Source organism: Fringilla coelebs (genome assembly GCF_963513975.1).
Source record: "Fringilla coelebs genome assembly, chromosome: 18".
Classification (NCBI taxonomy): domain Eukaryota; kingdom Metazoa; phylum Chordata; class Aves; order Passeriformes; family Fringillidae; genus Fringilla; species Fringilla coelebs.
In genome coordinates, this window is record NC_140044.1 from 8122177 (window position 1) to 8142690 (window position 20514).

General features: G+C 53.4%; 1 protein-coding gene across 1 annotated transcript in view; it reads right to left on the minus strand.

The window, feature by feature from the left end:
• CDH22 (cadherin 22) overlaps positions 1 to 19896 on the minus strand; it is a gene marked incomplete at both ends in the record, with an annotated part of 48768 nt that extends 28872 nt beyond the window's left edge. Inside the window, 3 exons of the mRNA XM_084217640.1 lie at positions 5931 to 6050; positions 15621 to 15915; positions 19672 to 19896. Of these exons, the coding sequence (XP_084073766.1) occupies positions 5931 to 6050; positions 15621 to 15915; positions 19672 to 19896 (640 nt within the window). The remainder of the gene's footprint in view (positions 1 to 5930; positions 6051 to 15620; positions 15916 to 19671) is intronic.
• Between the last annotated feature and the right edge of the window lie 618 nt (positions 19897 to 20514).

Consider the following 20514-nt stretch of genomic DNA (forward strand, 5'->3'; position numbering starts at 1 on the left):
TCATGGTGTTGTGTGCCCAGTCCATCCTGGAAAGGGGGGCATCTGCTGCAGACAGACTGCCAGACCTCCAGGAGCCCATCAGGATTGTCACTGGGATGCTATTCCCAAATGGCATGGGCCACACCAGGCCACCAGCCCGAGAGTCAGGCTGGCTCTGTCTCCTAGGCTGAGGGACCACTCACCACTTGCTAATGGCCGTGGCAAATCAGGGTCTCCACACGTGCTCCACATCCGAGTGGCACTAAGGGCACGGCCTCAAACACCCACCAGCAGCAAACACACATGGTCCCATCTTCCAGAGCCAAAACACTCTCTGCTCCCAAAACCTGGCTCCCAGGGACTCTGCAAAGAAGCTGCAAGGGATGGAGACAGACCTTCCCTCCTCAAGGCTGCACAGAGAGCCCTGAAAAGCCGTTGCTATCATCTCCCAGATTCACCTTCTTTCCAGCTGGAAAAACTGACAAACTTTGTCTTTCCCAGACACTGCTAACAAAGCAAGAACAACCTCGAGCTCAGACTTGTCTCCCCCATTCTTGTCACTATCTGTTAGAGCTGAATAATGTGGACACATGGTGGCATACCCTCTGGTACAAGGCACATGTGGCTTTCCAGCATGATCCAGATTAATCAGTATAATTACCAGGCAAGGGGACACTTAGAGCATCACAGAAATACCACTGGATCTGCTCCAACAGCAGACTCTCTTCGGGTGACAAAAACAAAGCAGGACAAAGCACTCAGCAGGTAACTGCCTTCCAGGAGTCCCATCATCAGGGGCTTTGCTCTGCTCTCAGGCACCTCCAGGTCAGATGCCCACATCCTCAGAGACTGTCTGGACAGGGGCAGGAGGAGCAATAATGCAGAAAGTCATGGAGTAACAAACAGAGACCTATCCTGAGGAGGTTCCTGATCCATCACTGATCAAAGCAGGCAGTCTTCAAAGGCAGATGAGATTACCCTGGGCCATAAAGAGTCAAGTTTTTAGTACCTCCAGGGATGGAAGTGCCACCATCATGGTGACAAGCCTTGTCTTCCTGCCATTTGGGTCTCTTTAGTATGCATGCCTGAGAAGAATCTGGGTCTGTCTCCTCTATCCCTCTCTCTCCTATTTAGCTGGATAAAACAGATTAATTTCTGCCAGCAGCCTGGTCAGTTAGATCAAACCCATCTCTGCCTCAGGCCAGGAATGGCAAGGCACCTGCCAAACTGACTGCAGATTCCTCACCTGTGCCCTCACCTGCCTGCAGGGACACAGAAATACCAATATATCTGCCAAGACATGAGTCCTGCTGGAAGCACACATCCTGCAGGAGGTCAGCCCTTGCAGAAGAGGTCTTGGCTCCAAGAACCAGCACTTCAGTCTCCCTCCAGCCCCCATCCTGTCTTTCAGCTCAGCACAATTTGATAGGTAGAAGCTAAAGGTGCTCTGAGTGAAGTATGAGGCACAAAGGGTCAGGAGGTTCATGGAGCACCTAACAAGGGCTTGTTCCAGGCTGCAATCAGCCTTGCCCATGCCAGTGCAGAGCCAGCACACTCACCCTTCCTTTGTCCCTTCTTTTAGCAGCTGAGTCCCTCATCACTTAACATTAATTCCCTCAGCACATTAGTAGATACACTCTAATTTCCTCAAGATGACCAAACCTACAATTTGGTCCTAAATCAGCTGAAGTTCCAGTCTCAGAAAAGGACTGTTAATGTTCAATCTTGCTAACAAGAGGAATCCCCTTAAATAGATGTGGCTTCTCTGCAGACCGTGTGCCTTACGCTCAGACTCCCTCGTGCCCGTGCACAGCTCTGGTGGATAAGGGACAGGGATGGGGCACAGACCTGCACAACCTCTGGGCACACAGGAACACACATCTGTGTTTCCAGGCACCAAGGAGCATTTTTAACAAACTGGCAAGAGCAGCAGAGAAACGTGTTCTGCCTCCCACCACCACATCAACAGCTCATCAGCCCAGCTCAGAGTGCCCAGGCCCCCAGACACAGCTCCTCTCCCAGCCCGGCCTTACTGCCCCAGGACCAGGCAGGTCTGGCTCCAATCACAGCAAGGCTGGCAGGCAGGGATGGAAAAACTGAGAACTGCACACAACCAACCATCAGCTTCATCCCAGCAGGCCAGCATCTCCATTCTCCCTGGCATCAAAAGCTCCAAGCCCTTATGGCTCAGTCTTTAAATCAGGACACAGGCTCTAGAACTCAGGAGCTGGTTTAAGTCATCACAAATGCCAGACTGCATTTCAAATACCTTCTGAGTTCTGCCTTTTCCCTGCATTCAGCAGAGTGACAGATTTGAAGAACAACCTCTTCCTTACGGTAAAAAGCCAGGCTCCCATGCACAGCCCCAAACTGACAAGCTGGCTTTTCAGGAAGCAAACATAATGAAACCCATGGTGTTACATGCTGTGGTTGCTCTGTAGCACTCAATATCCCTACAAAGGGATGAACAACACTGCTGGAAACAGGGGCATCAGGCTGTGGGGTGTTGAGCAGTTTCAGGCTCCCTCTCAAGGAAGGGATCACAGGCAGCAGTGAGTCTCCAGCCACACTGCCCAGGGATAAGAAAGGGCACTGCAAAGGACACAGGAACAGGCACAGCTGCCTGCCAAAAGAGAGATTTGCCCCTATAAAGGTGAATAATCTGCAGTGGTACAGAGAATGCAGGGTGATATAAAGCAGCAGGAAAACAGCCTGTGGATTTAAATGCACAGATTTCTCCTCTGGTGTAAATGCACTGAGAGTGCCCACACTCAGGTGCACATCTCCATATTGGAAAAGAATAAGCTTGAAAGATCTTGGTGAGGATGAGATTCCTGGAGCTGGAACAGGAGCTGCCACTAAACCTCCCACCCTGTGTAACTTTGGGAGAGCTGGGCTCGTGGCCCAGCAGCAGTGAGGGGGATTCTGCTGTCAGATTATTGCTCTCACCCAGAGCCAACACCCAGCACAGCAGCAGAAGAGGCTGTTTCCCACTGGAAGCAGCAGGGCAGAGCTGTGTGCTGGTTGCTGTGAGAGCACAGCCTCCTGAGCAGAGCAGGGCAGCCACAGCACGGGCGCTGCTGCTCACCTGCTGCAAGGAGCAAAGATTGGCTGCACCCTGTCTGAGAGAGGAAGGCAGCACAAAGCTTACAAAGCTTAATGCCTGCAGGCTCTTGCAACAAGCCACGGGGATATTCTTACAGTTGGCAAGAAAACCTTGCCTCAAAAGCTTATGCATATAAAGCTCCCCACTCACACAAAAAAATCCAGCCTTGACCTCCAGCACATACAGGTGAAGTTCTTGAAGCTGATTTGGTGTACACAACACAAGTTTCAGTCTGTGAAACTAATCTCAAAGCATGAGAGTGGCTGCTGTATATGAAAGAAAGAAAAGCTCGTGCATCAGCTGTGCTTTCTCTTCACCATCATTCAGTTCTGGAATCTTCCTGCTGCATAAATGCCATCCTGCTGCTCCCACTGTTCCAGTGGAGCCATTTAAATGCTTGTCTCCCTCCAAAAAGACCCAAGATGCTACAGGCACTCAGGGCTTACTGAGTGGCAGGACTTGGCACAGCACAGCAGCCAGACAGTTTGGGTTTGCCTGTGAAAGGTCCATTGAATACAAAATCCCAGCTGAACACTACAGCTGGAAACATCCAAGAGCAGGAGACAGAGTTGGCTACACATGGTCCATGTTCATGTACACAGGCATGGAAACCACTTTTGTACATGCCACACCTGTGCTGTGAAGGATGGTGTGAAAAGAGCACAAGACAAAGAGGGGAAGAGAGAAGCTGTGCTGGAAGGAGTCAGGGGCTGAGGTGGTGTGCAAGGCAGCACATGCATGCATGCACCTGCAAGAAACAGCAGAGAAGGAGGTCAAAACCAAAAATGGAAATCAAATTGTTCTTCATTATCATATATTATAAGAAATGTAACATGCCAAGTTTTTATGGTTCTTTTTATGGCCATTAATAACAATGGTGGCTCTGAGAGCTACGCTGCTGCTATGGATAATTAAATCTTATGCTCAGGGCAGAAGCTGGGCCACCTCGGGCAATCAGACTTGGATTCCCCTGTGCAGCATAAAGTCTTATTCTGACAGAATGAGAGTGGGAGCAGATTGGGGTGTGCTTGGGTGGATATGATGACACCTTGTGCCCCCACAGCACTGCTGCAGCCACAGCTTGAGGGGCTGATGGGCAGAGCTGCAGCCCTGCAGTTCCTGCAGTGCTGGTGAGGCAGCTGCCACAGGCCATTTGCAGCTCAGAGACCCCCAGAGTCAGCCCCAACACCTGTGTTAGCAGCCAGATATCCTGCAAGCAGACATGCTCAAGAGGGGCTGGAGTCTTCTGCAGACTGTCAGCAATTTTGCCTTTGTGAAACACAAGCAAGTAAAACAGTAAATCAACCCCCCAGTGTACGAAACAGCCAGCTTGAGAATTAAGACACAAAAAGTCAAGGAATCAAGAAGCTTGGATTCCCAGAGTGACATTAATTCTCACCACAGTCCCACAGGGCACATTTTAGTTTATGCCTTAATACAGAGCATTAATGTGGCAGGAAGCTGAGCCTCTGCACGTCCTGGCTTGTGCAGTTGGCTCCCAGTGGTCCCTCTCCATTCCAGCAGCCAGACTTCCACTCACACAAAGCTGTCTCAGATTAACAGGATCTCACATGCACCTGAATTTTCAGTGGTGAGCCTGTTGTTCCTACACACACAATATAAAACAAAGCAAATCTGGGAGAGAAGAGAGCCCAGGTACAACAGCTCCTGAGCAAGGGGTGGGTACAGCCCCAACCTGCTGCTTGTGCCCTCTCCCCACTGCACCAGCCTCAGTCCAGACAAAAGCATTTCCCAGCACGTGCCACAGTGTCAGGTGTGTGTAGGAGCTCCCAAACTCCCAAATCTGAGCATTGCTCCAGCAGCAGCCAGGCTGGTGGCAGAGCAGGGCTGGGCTCAGCTTTCCCATGTGCACCAGAGCACTGCCAGGAGGTGGAGGGTTTCTTGCAGGTGCAGAGGCTCAGGCACACAGGCCTTCTTCACTCTTACACCAGCACCTCCAAACAAATCCCAGCCTTAGAAAATATCATCACAGACACAGGTCAGTCTGACAGAGACTTGGGACTTCAGCCCAGGGGTTGATCTCAGTTCATGCCACTGTGGTTCAGCAGTAGGGTGGGGAGGACTTTGCTGTCCAGTTTTCCAACACAAGCTGCAGCTCCTCAGCCTGGTTGTCCTTTGACAAATTTTCCTTAAACTATGGGCACTTTACTGCATGCCTTGTGCCTTAAATATCCCTTATTAGCATTGGAGTGTCTTCCCTTCTTAGCAAGCTTGTGAGGCTCTCATTAAGGGTAATGAGAGTCAAACTCCTGGGAGGCAAGGAGAATATATACCCCAACATCCCCTGGTTATGGTCTACTCTAACCAGTATGTCAGAGCATCATCTGCCAGGGATTTATTACAGAGGCATTTTACAACAGGCTCTATTATAAGTTATTAAGGAATGGAGCAGCTTCTACTGTTCTTTCATTAAATATTAATAGAACATTTATAAACCTATCCTTAATTTAAAGTGTTACCTTTAATCAAAGCCCTGGTGATAATGATGCAGCCTTTGGTAAGGCCCCTTTGGTAGTATTTAAACCTTCTCCACTGAAGTTTTATGTGCCTGTGGGGGCATTCCTGCTCCAGGCAGAGAGGAGCTGTGGCCAGTGCAGGTGCAGACCAGGCACACTCTGGGCAGGCAGCTGCAGATCCTGCTGCAGGCAGGCCATGGAGCGGGGCAGCAGCCTGAGCAGGGCTGCTGAGCTTCCTCTCCAACATCCCTGCCAGCAGCATCCAGCAGCAGTGGCCAGCAGGGAGGCACAGATCTGGCTCACAGCCATGCCCAGGAGCCACAGCCATTGTGGGATCTCATGGCCCAGCCCAGCTGGGTGCTGCTCACCTGTTTTGCTGTCCACAGTGAAGTGCTGCTCCCCCTCCAGCACACTGTAGACCACCCGGGCACTGCTCCCGTAGGTGGGGTCGTCGGCATCAGAGGCCATCACCTGCATCACAGAGGTGCCTGCAGCAGGGACAAGGAGGAAAACAGAGTCAGGCAGGAGTTTAGAAGAACAGCACAGACCTCAGAGCAGGGCCCAACACTGATTGCTTGCAAATGATGAGGGAAAAGAGAACAGCTGGGTGCAAATGCAGCATCACCTCCCCGCCAACACCTGAAAGCCAGAACTGCAGACACAAATGCCTCTGGTGTGCTGCAGAGTGGCAGCAGGGACAGGGTCCTGGGCCATCCTGGAGCAGGACCTGCTGTCCAGGAGATCACTGGTCTGAGCAGCTGGGGGCTTTTCTCCCAGTAGCTTTCTACTGGACCATCTGGGAAGGAGCTGGGCATGTCAAACTGACACCTGCCCTTCCTGTCAGTGCAGAGTGACATGGTCACCTCCAGAGCACAGAGGGACCACCCAGCTGGGGCCTGATCCACACTGCAGCAGGCAGACCTGCACAGGGACAGCAGCCTGAGGAGAGGAAAGGCTTTCACTTGCCCAGAGCCAGACATAGCACCAGGTCCTCATGCTCTACACGTAGGAGGGCAGGAGGACTATAAATTGGATAAAAGTCCATCAAATGTCTGCAATTAAGTTATTGATTTTCAAGGCTGCCTCATTAAACTGGGTACTTCACTCCAACTGTCCCTGTGATGGCTTTAATTTGACATCATGTTCAATTTAACAAAAGCAGGACCCAGGACATGAGGGTGGGGGCAGGATCAAAGGGGCTGAGATGCAGAGAGACAACAGAAGGGAGAAGGAAAGGGAAGCCTACCCCTACCTAGGGACACCCTGAGAAAGGAGGTGATGTGACCAAAGCACTGTGAGGACAGGCTACCCTGTTTCATCTCCAGACTCGGTGCATCCCTGCCCAGAGGTCAAGCACTGGCAGCAGTCAGTCAGAAGCAGCCTCTGTTCCTGAGTCATAGGAGGCAGATATGGAGCTGAAACCATCCCTGGTGCCTTCCTCCTCCTTTGTCAGCAGACCCCAAGCCCAGAGCCTGCAGGCAAGGCAGGGATTTCCTGCACCAGCCCTGCCCAGACTCAGGCAGGAGATGAGGCAGCAGAGACAGCAGTGCTGCTGTGAGCAGCTGGGATGCACACACTCCCCCAGTCCAGTTCACTCTGATCTCCTGGAAAGGGTGCTCACTGAGGGAAACGAGCAGTTACCATGGTTGCTCTTCATTCTCCCTGGCAGCCTTCTCAGAGCTGCAGCTCTGCTGATAACAGGAGAATCCCCCTCATCAGTCTTCAGCAACAAGCTAGTTTGAGTCAACTTATTTATGCTTTGCTGTCTCCAGTGAAGTTATGGTGCATCCCTGCCAGGCACGTCCAGATTTTACACCACGGCAACACTGGCTCTCTGCCTCGCAAACAACTGTTTAAGAAATACTATTGCTGCATTTCCTCCTCCTCTCCCTGCCATAACACAACTCCTTCAGGCAGGTATGAGCCAAGGCAGATCACTCCCACACCAGCACTGCACATTCCCCCGGGCAGCCTGGCATGCTCCCTTGGGAAGCTTCTGATCAGAAAGCAAAAAAAGGGACCAGAGCAGGGAAATGACACCAGGGTCTCCAAGTATCCTTCTCCCAGCTGCAGTAGAGAAGCCTCCTAGGGATGCTGGAGGTGCCAGTGTCTCAGAATCACAGAAAGCAGCACCTGCCCATGGGAACAAGAGAGGGCACAGCCTGGCAGCAATCAGCTGAGTCCAGGGCCCACAGCAGCACCCCCTCCTGCACCCACAGCACAGGCAGAGCCTGCTGACCTTGCACAAACACCCCATGCTCCAAGAACCACTTGCTCCTGTTGAGGGTTAGGAGATTCAAACCTCGCCCACAGCACCCAAGCCCATCAGTTTATTTCCCTGCCCTTGCCCTGCATACCCTGCTCAAGCCTGCACATTTTCAGACAGAGCAGGTGCCCCAAGGACCACACCACAGCCTCCTGTTCCAGCCCTGTTTGTGCAGTCATCCCAAACCAGGGATCATGAGAGGCAGGCTGGCCACTGAACTGCACCAGACTCTGCATCTGGAGATGCATTCATCCAATTGCATAACTCACCTCCTAATCCATCCCTGTCAGGCACAGCTGTACTCTCTGTGGTCCAGTGTTTACCTGGGTGCTGCCAAACTGCAGAGTCTGAAGAGGAGGCAGGAGCTGTGCCCCCCCAGAGCAGTTTGTGTCACCATGCCAAGCCATGCCTTGGACAGGTGAGCTGGGCTGCTGCTCTCAGGCTTCCTGTGCCAGCACTGGAAGCTCCTGGCCCACAGCTGCTGGACACTCCCAAGAATTGGAAAAACAGGGCAGCAGCTCTAGGTGCCAGGGGTGAGCCCCATGTTTGGGACCAGAGTTTTCTGCTCAAGGGCAAGGGAAACCAAGCAGCACAAGGAGCATTGCAGCAAGACACCTTCACTCAGAGGCAGAGATGGGCCACAGTGCCCTTGGGCTGCAGCCAGCAATGCCAGAGGTGATGAAGGCTCTGCCCTTCCCCACCTGCCCTCACAGCATCTCATTAACAAAAGAGCAACATCAGCCACGTGGGGAACACTAACCCCATTTTGTGCCTTGACTTCTTGTCTGCAAAGGTGCCTGCTCAAGGTCACCTAAAGGGTACCAGGGATTTACTAGTTTAACTTTCCAGCATCCTCCCCTAACCTCCATTTATCCCCTTCCCATGTGAAGAGCAGTGGTATTCAATTTTAGCTTAACCTGGTCCCCTCCTTCCTGCAGAGACAAGCTTTCCCTGGCTCCCACCCTGCTCCAATATTAGTCCCTGCTCTCCAAGCACAGCACTGCCCACAGCAAGTACAGAATGTACAGCTTTTATTTAGTTTTCTGGCACATGCCTTAGCCATAAAAGATACACTAAATAAAATCTAAACATCCATCATGTACTCTATCACCCGCCTCCCATAACCAAGAAGCCTGAGCCCATATCCAGAGAGATAATTAGACATGTAAAATGAGATAAGACCTTGGTTCCTCCCCCGACAAGCTCACTCCCCAGATCAGAGGAAACCAACAATTTTACATAAAAATTAACAGGTCAGAATCCATCTCTAATTCTCCCTCTGCAAAGGTGAGATCTGGCACAGCAGATCAAACAAACCCTGATTTCCTCCAGAAGGAAGGGGAAAGCAAGACCCTGACTTCCAGAGCAGTGCTTCCCTCAGCCCAGCTGACTGTGGCTGCCAGCCATCCTCTGTCCCCCTGGGCCCTGCTTGGGCTGTCCCCACTGCACACCCTGAGCCATCCTGGAGACCTGCCAGGGCCAGCAGCCAGCCCTGAGCTCTGCCAGCAGCATCCCTTCCCTGCTGGCAGCACTGGGGTGTTTGTGAGGGTCCCCAGCACGAGGTGAGGGATGAGGATCTGACTACATGTTCTCAGAAGGCTGATTTATTATTTCATGACATTGTATTATATTCAAGAATGCTGTACTAAAGCTATACCAAAGAGAAGGATACAGACAGAAGGATTCACAAGAATGAATAATAAAAACTTGTGACTGACTCCTCAGAGTCCAACACAGCTGGCTGTGATTGGTCCTTAAGTTAAAACAATTCACATGTTTTTATAAACCATCTCCAGCCCACATCCCAGAGCAGCCAAACATGGAGAAGCTGGGGCTTCTCACCTTCCCAGGAGAAGAAATCCTGACGAAGGGATTTTCCAGAAAACATCGCGGTGACACCCCAGGAGCTGCAGGAGCTGTGTCTCTGCAGGGTCCCTTGCCCTGAGGGCAGAGCCCAGCCCCCAGAGCCCCCCTGCCATGCTGAGTGTCCCCAGGGCTGGCAGGGCACAGCAGCTCAGCCCAGTGCCCTGCATGGGACGGACAGGGCTCTGCAGGGCACCTCTGGAAAGCCTGTGCTGGCAGCTGTGACTGCCTTCCCACGGGACCCAGAGCCTCTGGGGCCATCCCAGCCACCCTGCATGGAAAGGCTGAGAGCTCCAGACCACTTGCTATGCCACTCACTCCAAACACGTTCAGCTAAAAGAAATGTTGACAGGCAAACTCCAAACACATCCACGAGCAGAGAGGCCCTGCACTGAATCCACAAGCAAGAGGCTGGGACCTGTCACTTCCCCAGGGACAGAAGTACAGCCAGGCTCTGGGCAGGCAAAGAAGCAAATGAGCAGCAGGAAAAACCAGCACTTGCTGGCTGGCTGTCCCCCCTCATGGCAGCAGTCACCCTTCTGTGGTGAAACCAGGAGCCTCCAGATGCTCTCCAGACCAGCTCTGGGGCTCAGTTGCCACCTGCAGCTCAGGCAGAGACCAGGGGCACTTCCTGGCCATGCTGGGACCCCTCCTGTGTGGACCTGGCCAGCTCCAGGACAGCACTCGGGCACTTCAGCCCTGCAGAACATCAGAGCCCTGCAAGGAGTGCTGTGTCATGCAAAGCCACGTTGTTCCCTGGCCTGATGCCAGCGTGCAGCACTCTCACCCCAGGTGCCTGGGTGCCATGGGGCAGGAGGCAGGTGGGAGTTTATGAACAATGCAATTTACAGCTTTTGCCTGGCCCCAAACACCTGCAGTGGCTGGTGCATCCCAGACACATTCAGGCAGGACACCAGGGAAAAAAAAAGAACTAGAGTAGCTTAAAAATTACTGGAGCAGAAGCGAGTTTCTTGCATTCTTTTGAACATCCTGACTTGGTAGAGAGCCAGGCCCAGAGGAGATTCACTGCACATCCCTCTCACCCTGCAGGACAAGCCCCAGGGCAGTAACCTGGCAGGGTGCAATTGCTCCAGTGTGCTGCTGTGAAACTCCTTTTGGGGGGTCTGGCCAGGCACTGCACAAAGCCCCCCACAGCCCCTGGCATGCAGCAGGTAAACGTGGTGCCATGGGGAGCAAACCACAGCATCCCAGGGAGAGGATCAGGTCCCTGAGGGGCTGCCAAAGGCAGCCTGGATGAGATCCTCACTAGGGCAGGGCAGTGTTTGGAGCCTGGCCTGTGACCTAGAGCACAGTGCAGAAGGGGAAGGACTCCCTCACCAAGGACAAACAGACAGGGCAGCCCCAGCTCCCAGCAGCTTCCAGATACACACAAGTGACTTTAGCACTTTCTAGCAAGGGGGGTGTGGGGGAAATCCGATTGCCTGCAAGTGTTCTGGCTGTATGGTAAACAAAGTGTTTTTCTCTGCTTCCAGCACGGAGATTAAACAATTTCTTTTCACAATAATCACTTCTGCATTCAGCCAGCTTTGTGCTGGAGTCAGGGCTTGACCCCAAGTTTCTGTCTGTACAGCCAAATCGCTTCTAATCTGGACATGGTGCTACACAGAGAAATGAGAGTGAAATGCACCAAGGGAGGAGTGATGTTCTGATGGAAGCATGTGCCTTTCCTGGCATGCTCCTCACTCCAGGCCCTGCCTGCTCCCCAAGCACCCCACAAGTGAGCTCTGGGCTGCAGCACCCACCCTGTGCAGCCAACAGAGCTGTCTAACAGGAGGCATCGTGTGCTGGATTTGGGCTCACGCCTCAGTGCAGCAGACAGCTGCTAAGCAGACCCCAGGGAGATCAGGAAAGGAGCCCAAAATGCAGCTAATTTTAGCACCTCCTGTAACAAGGTGAAGGAAGATCCTGCAGTTCCAAGGCAGTTGGCTGGGTCCCGTCCTACATTCTCCCGAAGCTGCAGGTCTCTCCCTCTGGTGCTGGATTCTGCTCAGCTGTGATGTTTTGGACAGATCCACCCAGGGGTATCCACAGAGGCTGAGCCTGGGGTGCCAGCACAGAGCAGCCTGCAAGCTCCTGACCAGCAGCCTCTCCCTGGGGTGACAGGACAGCAGTGAAGCTGTAAACAGCATTTGCAGCTCAGGCCCCATCCTGCACACGCACTGCTCCTTGGTTTGCACACTGTGGGCACAGGGCAGTCAGTGAAAATCCTCCCCAGGAGCCCCTGCCTTCCTCAGCCTGGGTGACTCCAGGGCATTGCCTCCAGCCCAGCTCCCTCTGGGGGCTGAGCAGGGACCTCTCCAACCCTCTGCAGACACAGCTGCCCTCCCTGCCAGGCTGCAAACCTCCCACAGCAGCTGCACTACTGCTCCTGATGCCCCAAGCCAGACCAGGTTTCTCCAGAAAAGCCAACTGCTGGTTTTGCAGCTGGTTCTGCTATGCCAAGGGAGGCCAGATAAAGCTCTTGGGTCAGTTTCCATTTTGGATGTGCTTCTTCCAAGAGCAGGATATTCCTGGGTAGAAAACAATGACTTCTCCAGCCTGGCTCATAGGCTGGGGCTAGCTCCAGGCACCACCTCTGCCCTTTACAAATCCCTTATCCTCCTGACCATCCTGCATCTGCCACTATTGATCCATCAGATAACAACAGCAGTCCTTTTTCTTTTCCCTTTGCAGAGGTTTACAAAGAGTCTGGATGAGTTCATGGAAGACAGATACTAAAGCTGACTAAACCCCCAGAAACCACCCACAGCCAAAGAAATTTCCAAGCTGAAAACAGATGCTGGCTGAGAGAATATTAAGAGGAGCATCACATGTCCTGTGTGTGCTGCTCCTCCTTCCTGAGAATGCACTTTGACCACTGCCAAGGCAAGATCCTGGAACAAAGAGGCCTTTAGTGCACCCCCAGTCTCAGGCAGCACGTACAAACTGCCCTGGCCCCAGCACAGAGCAAGGGCAGCTGTGCTGCAAAGCACTCCCAGTTGCTCTGAGAGTTTGTGCACTTCTCTCATTTGTTATTCCCTCTTAGACACTAGGAAATCAAATGACTTTCCCTCCCAATTAGTACTCCTTCATTATGCAAATAATGTCCTTTGATCTGCTCCTGCTGTCACCGAGCGGATCTGACTGTATTTGGTTTATTCCTCTTCACGCCCCAGGAAGGCACCCACCTCTGGGAGCTGGGGCTCTGCTCTTGGCAGGGAATGGAGAGTGCAGCTGAGAGCTGCCTTGAGTGAGAACAAAAACCACCCAAGCACAAACCCCAGCGAGGTCTGGGAAGGCAAGACCACGGGAGGAGGAAGAAGGGGTCACCCTTGACTCTTCAGGCTGGGATGGAGAGCAAAGGCTGCAGAGCAGCAGAGACAGGGAATGAGCAGCTCCCTACAGCTCCAAGCTGGAGAGCAGCCCTGCCCTTGGAGTGGCCCCATCCCAGTCACCCTTCTTTTTAGTACATTCATCTACTACAGATGAATCCAAGTGGTGCTGAGAGCAGGCATGGCCACCAGCAGGTCCCCAGGCTTTGATCTTGATACACCAATAGCCAACCTAAGTTCTCCTAAGCTCCTCATTCTCCTGCTTGGCCAACACCAAGCTGGGATCTCCTGCAACCACACTCAGGAAGGCAGCAAGGCACACTCCTCAGTCACTCACATGGAAACACTCCACAGCTCTAGGGGAGATGCTCTGTCCAGCTCAGAGACAGCAAATATTAATAATCAATACCAACCACAACAAAGCCATGAGCACAGCTGCACCCAGCCTTGATGCCACAAAAGCAGCACTCCCACACAAAAAGGGCCTGGCAGGTCTCTTTCCACAAGAATATCCTGAAATTCATGTCCCTGGCCCAGCAGCTTCCCACATCCTGCACCCTCAGCCCTTCCTGCAGCATCTGGAGCTGAACTTCTCACACCAGGTCCATGACCAGCCCCATCTACCTCCCAGCTGCTGAACCTCGGAGGGTTGAGCAGAAAGCACCACGGGGGGATGATGTGTGAGGCCCTCCCTGGGCCCTCTCCAGGGCAAGGCTGCTCTGGAGGAGCCCGTGCACTGCCCAGGATGGCCGGGCTGCAGGAGGCTCCGAGGCTGTGGCAGGCAGGTAGCTTGGAAAGCAGAGCGGGCCCTTGGCTCCAGCTCTCCTCTCTAAGCACACAGCTGGGAAATGCAGCCCACACCCTCCACAGCACTTCTCTTCACTTTTAACTTCCGAGTATTTTAATTTGCAGGAATCGCCTTCTTTCATGTTGTGAAACCGTGTTTCTTTCTCCCTCTGATCTCCAATTTCGCATAGAAACTGTCTCCTTTGATATGTCTTGTTCACATCAGTCTGATCAGGCAGCTCCATAATTGTTAGTGATTTTCAAAGAACTGGGATCCTTGTCTAATACCCAGAGTTGAGAATTCCTTGCTTTTTAAAATGTTGTTCAAGCAAATTAGATTAATTTAATTTCTTTCTTCCCTTTGGGAACAGGATGCCTCTTGCTTTGGTGCCTACATGCTGCTTTTCATTTCTCCAGGAGCACCCGGCTGTAGTTCAAGGGGTCACTCTCTGACTGAGGGGAGGATTTGCACAGGTAACTGGAAGCAGAAGGAGAGCTTGGGATGCCTCAGGAGAACATGAACAGAATCCAGGCAGCAGCAGCTCCTCTGGTGCAATTCCTGCACATCTGTACCTGCTGGGGGCCACGCACCAGCCTTGCAGTATGCTGTTCATGAGCCATGGAGGGCTGGAGCTCTGTCCTGAGGCAGTGCAGACCTGAGCACCATCCCCTGCCCTCTGCAGCCAGACCTTCCTGCAGCAGCACAGCAGGACCTGGTGGTTCCCCTGAGCTGGTTTCTCAAGCCCCTGGTGCCCTCAGCTGCTCCCCTTGCCCTGGGGGCTCTCTGCAGTCCTGGCACTGTTGCTGTCCCCTGTGCTGACTCAGCCCTTGCTGAGTGTTGGGGTCCTGCCTGATCTTCAATGCCAGCCTTTCACAAGCTGTCTGCTAGCTGGACACAGCCTCTGGGAACAGTGCTTTACAGTTCCTCTTGCAGCACACACAGCTGCTGTAGGGGTAGGACAGAGCCCAGTGTGCACAGGGAACGCTGCGGCTTCAGGCAGTGCAGCTCCAGCCGTTCTCCTGGACTCCAGCCGTGCTCAGCACATGGGAACCCAGCAGAAGTGAGGGTTCCTCCCAGCACCCCTCCCAAAGCTTGAGTGGGCACAATGCTGACTGTCCTGCTCTGCCATCCCAGGGGCATGGACTCATGCAGCCTCATCATCAGCCTGGCCCTTAGAGGTTCAGTGAGGCTGATCACCAACACACTTCAGAGGGGCCTGGTGCCCAGGGGATGGGCAGTTAAGGCTAACACAGGGAAGCCACACTTCTGCCACAGGGACATGAATTCCCCAACCTCAGCCAACAGGCCTGGCCCCTCAGAGAGGGGCAGAGAAGGGCCTGGCAGCTCTGCATGGGGATGCTCCAAGGGATGATGTCTGAGCAGCCCTGGGGCTCAGAAGGCAAGGCAGCACACAGAGGATGGCCTGAGCTGGGGGAGAAGCACCACTCAGACCAATCTGAACCACAGGCAGACGTGAGCCCCTTGATTTGTGAGGGTTCAGTCCAACCACCCAGCATGCAGGAAGGAGGGGGCTGTGCAAAGCCAGAGTCAATGCACAGCAGGCAGCTGGCACCACCACGACCCGTCCCCAGAGCACGGCTTAGGGCTGAGACTGAGCGCTCAGCCAAAGGCTGGCAATCAGCTCAGAGGATTTATCCACTTGTTTTTCTTAAGCCACCTTATTTATTTTTCCCTTTTGGCTCCCTAGCTCTGCAATCCCTGAGATTTGCAAGTGGTTTTTGTGGGGTACAGCGGGCTCAAAGGTTTGGCAGGAGAGAGGTGCAGCTTTCCCAGCCCACAGCAGACCTACCGACGGGGGACAGCTCGGCCACGCTGCCGATGTAGGGCCCCTCGAGGAAGCGCGGCTCGCTGTCGTTGATGTCCTGCACCTTGATGATGAACTCGGACTCGGGCTCCAGCAGCTGGTCCGTCTGTCTGTCCCGGGCCTGTGCCCGCAGCGTGTAGAAGGTTTTCTGCTCCCGGTCCAGGCGCTCGGTGGCGTGGATGTCGCCTGTGATCTCGTCGATGAGGAAGATGGTGCCTGCGCCCTCCCCGGAGATGGTGTACTTGATGGAGCCGTCTCCCTCGTCCGAGTCCGAGTGGATCTGCCAGGGAAAGAGGGAGAGGGTGGGAGCAGGCTGGGGATGTTGTACCCAACCCCAGCCACCTGCACAAGATGCCCGTGGTCCCTTTGTGATGCTCCTCTGCTCCCTCTGCTCTTGTTGGACTGGACAGTGACAGAGAACATCACCAGAAAACTCCTGTGCATGAAGGAAAGCCCCATAAACTGAATTTCAGGCCTGCCTTTGCAGCTCAGCAGATTACAGATTTTGCCAGTGCCCACCCCCACTACAAACCAAGGGACAAACCCCTTTAATAAGAGGTTATGAGATGATGGAAAAGCAAAGGACAACTTAACTGCACTCCAAAGAAAGAGGCTTCCCTCTGGGCAAGGACCCAGGACTCTGGCAGCATGGGATCCCCTCCCTTCTACACAACAAATTGCCCAAAGTCCATCCTCATCCACCTGCTTTGCCTCAGCCCCAGCCACCCTCCACGATCTGGGCAGCTGGTGCTGACAAATCTCCCTGCTGGGTTTATGCTGCAGGGCAACAGGGGTCACAACATCCCATCATCATGCCCAGAGCCCCACCTGGGACAAAATCTCACAAAAAAGTGTGACAAATCGGCTCATGTTCAGGAATAAAAACAGACCCTGAGGAAGATGCCTTTGCAGACAATCTCTGCTGCTTCATTTTTTAATTAAGACAATGTTTGGAATTAGGAAAAGAAAGGGTAAACAGCAGTTCCCCATGGACCAAGAGCTGACTGGAATCCAGGCCAGACGTCCAGAGATAATTTTATTGGTGGCATTAAACTGAGTTATGAGGTTTTTACAATCCAGCCACTTATGAGAAATCTATTAACAGTAACTGGACAGGCAGAATGCATCTTGACAGAGAGCAGCATGGGCATTAATTGGGACAATCCATAATGGGACAGGCCCCCGGAAAGGTTTCATCAGCTGCTTTCATTTGTTTCCTACAATTTTTGCTTAGAATCAGCAAAGTCATGTCCCCCCTCCACAAAAAGAAAAAAGCCGTCCATTAATCGGCTAATGAAATATGAAAATGTTTATGGGCCATTCAATCTTCCAAACTGCAGTTCTATAATCCACCTTTCAGACATACGGCTCTACCAGCAAGAATTTATACCAGAGCTGCCTCTTTTTTTACGATGCCTTCATTATATTTGTCTTGTTAGATACAGTTTATGTATTTATTTCACAAGTGAGGGACCCACACGTTAGGCAATTCAGTGCATTTTGCACAACATTCACAAATTACTGCCCATGGTGACACATCTCTCAAGGCTTGCCTGGAAGGAGACCTTCACTCAGCTCACAAATAGGGCTGTGAGCCCAGCAGAGTCTGGGACCACCGTGGTGGCTTTGGCTGCAAATGTGCCTATGGGGTGGCCACCCCACCCTGGCCACCTGAAGCATCCTGTGGGGATGGTCATCCCAGCCCGGCCATCCAGTCCCAACCCTCCCTGCTGGCTGGTGGAGAGCTTGCTGCCCTCTTCACTTTATCATCCCCTCCCAGTTCTCACTGCTACTCTGTGAGCTTTTCAGAATGAAGGAGCACCGGGTCTGTACAGCGCAGGCAGCAGAAACCTGCATTTCCTGCTGAACACCGGGCTCATGATTAATAATTAGGCTAGAGATAAAGCATCCAGCACCACATTGAGCTCTCAGCACATCCTCTTCACATATTTGCTCATCACTGACTGCTTGGAGCAGACACCGGCATCCCTGCAAACCGGAATGCTAGGAAGAAAAATGGAGCCTGGGCTCAAGGGGCTGCAGAGATTGATTTACAGGGGAAGATTAAAAGAGCTAAATCTGTGCTGCTTGGCTAAACAACAACTAATGGGGGAGGGCTGGATGGAGACTACAGAAACACGAGGGGAGATGCCACAGACCACATGCCAGGGATGCTCTCTCCTCCCTGTTACAGCAGGCAGGCTTGGGGAGCACCATGCTCCCACGCAGCCTCAGGGCTCCCTCCACCCCTGGGCACGGCAGGAGGCTGATGTCACACAGCTCTGGCACACACTGGGCCCCAAGAGCAGAGGGACCACCCAGCCCTGCCTACAGCTCAGCCCCAAGCAAGGAGAGCAGTGTCTGCAGAGCTGGGACATCCAGAGGGAGGACAACAGGCTGATCTGTCCCATTTGTTAAACAGGGAAATTGTTTCCTTGTCCTAAAAGACTACAACCAGAATTCTTACGAAGCCATTAATTACATACTAATAATTAAATCAAAATTAAATATGAACAGAGGTGCACATTCCTTATTAAAAGCAATTAAACAGAAAGCACAGATACACAAATAAAAAATGACTCTGGGGCTAGAAAAGAAAGAAAATCAAATAAAAACTAGCCCGTAATAAAGGCACACTCTGTTTGCTCCAACTCATAAAGCCCAAGTTCATCAATTTTCTTTAAATATTAGCAACTTAATTAAATCTGCTTTTTTCCCTTTAATCCTCTCCTCTATCTAAAATAGATCTGTCCACATGCAGAAGTTTGTAACTAGTGCTGACCCCATAATTCTATTTAAAAAACCCAAAGAAATCCACATCAAACTGACAGCAGCCTCAGGGGAAATTACAGTTCAGAAGAAGGATTAGCTAGAGAACCCAGATTTTATGGAAATGGTATCGGCCCTTCAGAAAGCACATGTAGGTGTGTGAGAGGCATCCACGGAGGGCAAGCCCCAGTGCAGGAAGGCTCCGGACCCACAGACTGTGCTAAGAGGGCTGCACGCTGCTGGGGACAAGGAGAGTCCCAGGAGAGCGCTCCATCCTCTCCAGCAGCAGGAGAAGCCTGGCCCTGCTGCTTCCAGCCCTGGGGATCACAGGCAGGGCTGTCAGTGCTGCTGCCGGGAGCCAGGCGGGTGATGTGGTGGGTGATGTGGAAAGGGGCTGTAAAACGGGTGAGCTGTAGCTTTGGGTTCAGCTGGAGCCGAGGCACTGCCAGGCCTGTGACAGCCCCGGTGCTCTCCCAGGGGAGCCGTGAATTAGCTGTGCCTGCTCCGAGGGCGGCGCAGGAGCGCGGCTTTGAGTGTCTGCTGAAACGGACACAAATCACCACTGAAATCCCGCTGGCCCCCAGCCAAGAAACCCATTTTCAAGCTCCTCCAGACTCATGCCCAGACGGCTGAGGCCATCAGACAGCCCTGCTGTATGAGCTCTTGGGCACTTTTCTTCAGGGTGAGCCCCTGCCTCCAGCTCCAGTGTGTTCCTCTGACTGGTCCCAACAGCTAGCACTGCCTTCACCCAAATACAAACAACCCATCTGCCTGACATGTGGGGCAGCTGCTTCTCCAAAGCTCCCAGAAAAGGATAAAGCCCAGCAACTCCAAGGTGAAATGCTCCTTCAGCCTCAGGACACCAGGATGGGGGGAGCAGAGGTCCATGTCCAGCCTTCCCAGGAGGTCACACACCAGGGAAGCGTGGTGAGTTCCCACCTGCAGACCCAGTCCTGCCCAGCAAGGCACTGGCACCTGCCAGCAGCTCCCACAGAGACAGGGCTTCTTACACCCCAGACACCACAAGAAGCCAGTATACCATTGTAGGAGCACAGATGTAAATCTTGGTGTGTCCTGTTATCACCTCTGGGAGCACATTCACCTCACCACCCCCAGCAGGGACCAGGCTCCTGCCATCACAACCCACAAAGTATTTCTCCAGCCAGGCTCCCGTGAACAACCTGCACAAGGGCCCTCTCTCTGCTCAGCACTGCCAGCATTTCCACCCTGCCCCTGTCAGCCCCACGGGGACACCAGGTCAGCTTACCTTTCCCACGTAGAGCGGCTCCGTGCCCGTGTACTCCTCCACCACAAAGAACTGGTTCCAGACCCAGCCCCGCTTCACTCTCCCGCCGGCCAGCAGCGCAGGGTCCCCGGGCTCCCCGAGGCCAGGGCCCTGCCCCGCCGTGTGCATGGCCCAGCAGCCCAGCTCCTGCATGGCGCAGAACAGCAGCAGCATGGTGCACAAGCAGCCCCGCAGACCCTTCGCCATGGCACTCTAGGAGGCTGCATCAGCAGGAGCTTCTGGATGTGCAGCCAGCATCCTTTAGGGAAAAGTAGGAGGAAAGTCCACACTAGCAGCGTGAGGCCGCCCGGTCACTGCAGAGCATCCCCGGCCCTGCTGCATGCCGTGCCCTGCAGCTGGAGCGCTCCTGTCCTGCCTGAGTCACATCTGTGACAAGAGGTGGCCCGGACTGCCCGCTGCTGGCGTGGGAGCAGTCAGTGCTGGTGCCTCGCAGGCTGCTCCTGGGTCTCCAGAGAAGAGTCTGGCAGCTGGCATTTGTCCCCGGGGTCAGAGCTGCAGGGCTCCGTGCTGGGCTGCTGCTGGGGCTGGCTGGGGAATGGGGCGATGCACAGCCTGCTGCCCACCCTGCCTGCGGGCACACGGGGCACTGCCACCCACTGCTGGCATTCACAGGAGGAGGAGGAAGCTCTTCCACAAAGCCTTTCCCAGAGGAGTTGGCAGGATGAGCTGCCGTGGCCAACGTCTGCCTGTCCTGCGGCAGCCTGGGACTACTGTGCAAGGGGTGTGGCAGGGCAGGGGTCTGTGCCACAGGTGCTGCTCACAAGGCCATTTGTAACTCCCATCTTCAGGGGGACACCATCCCAG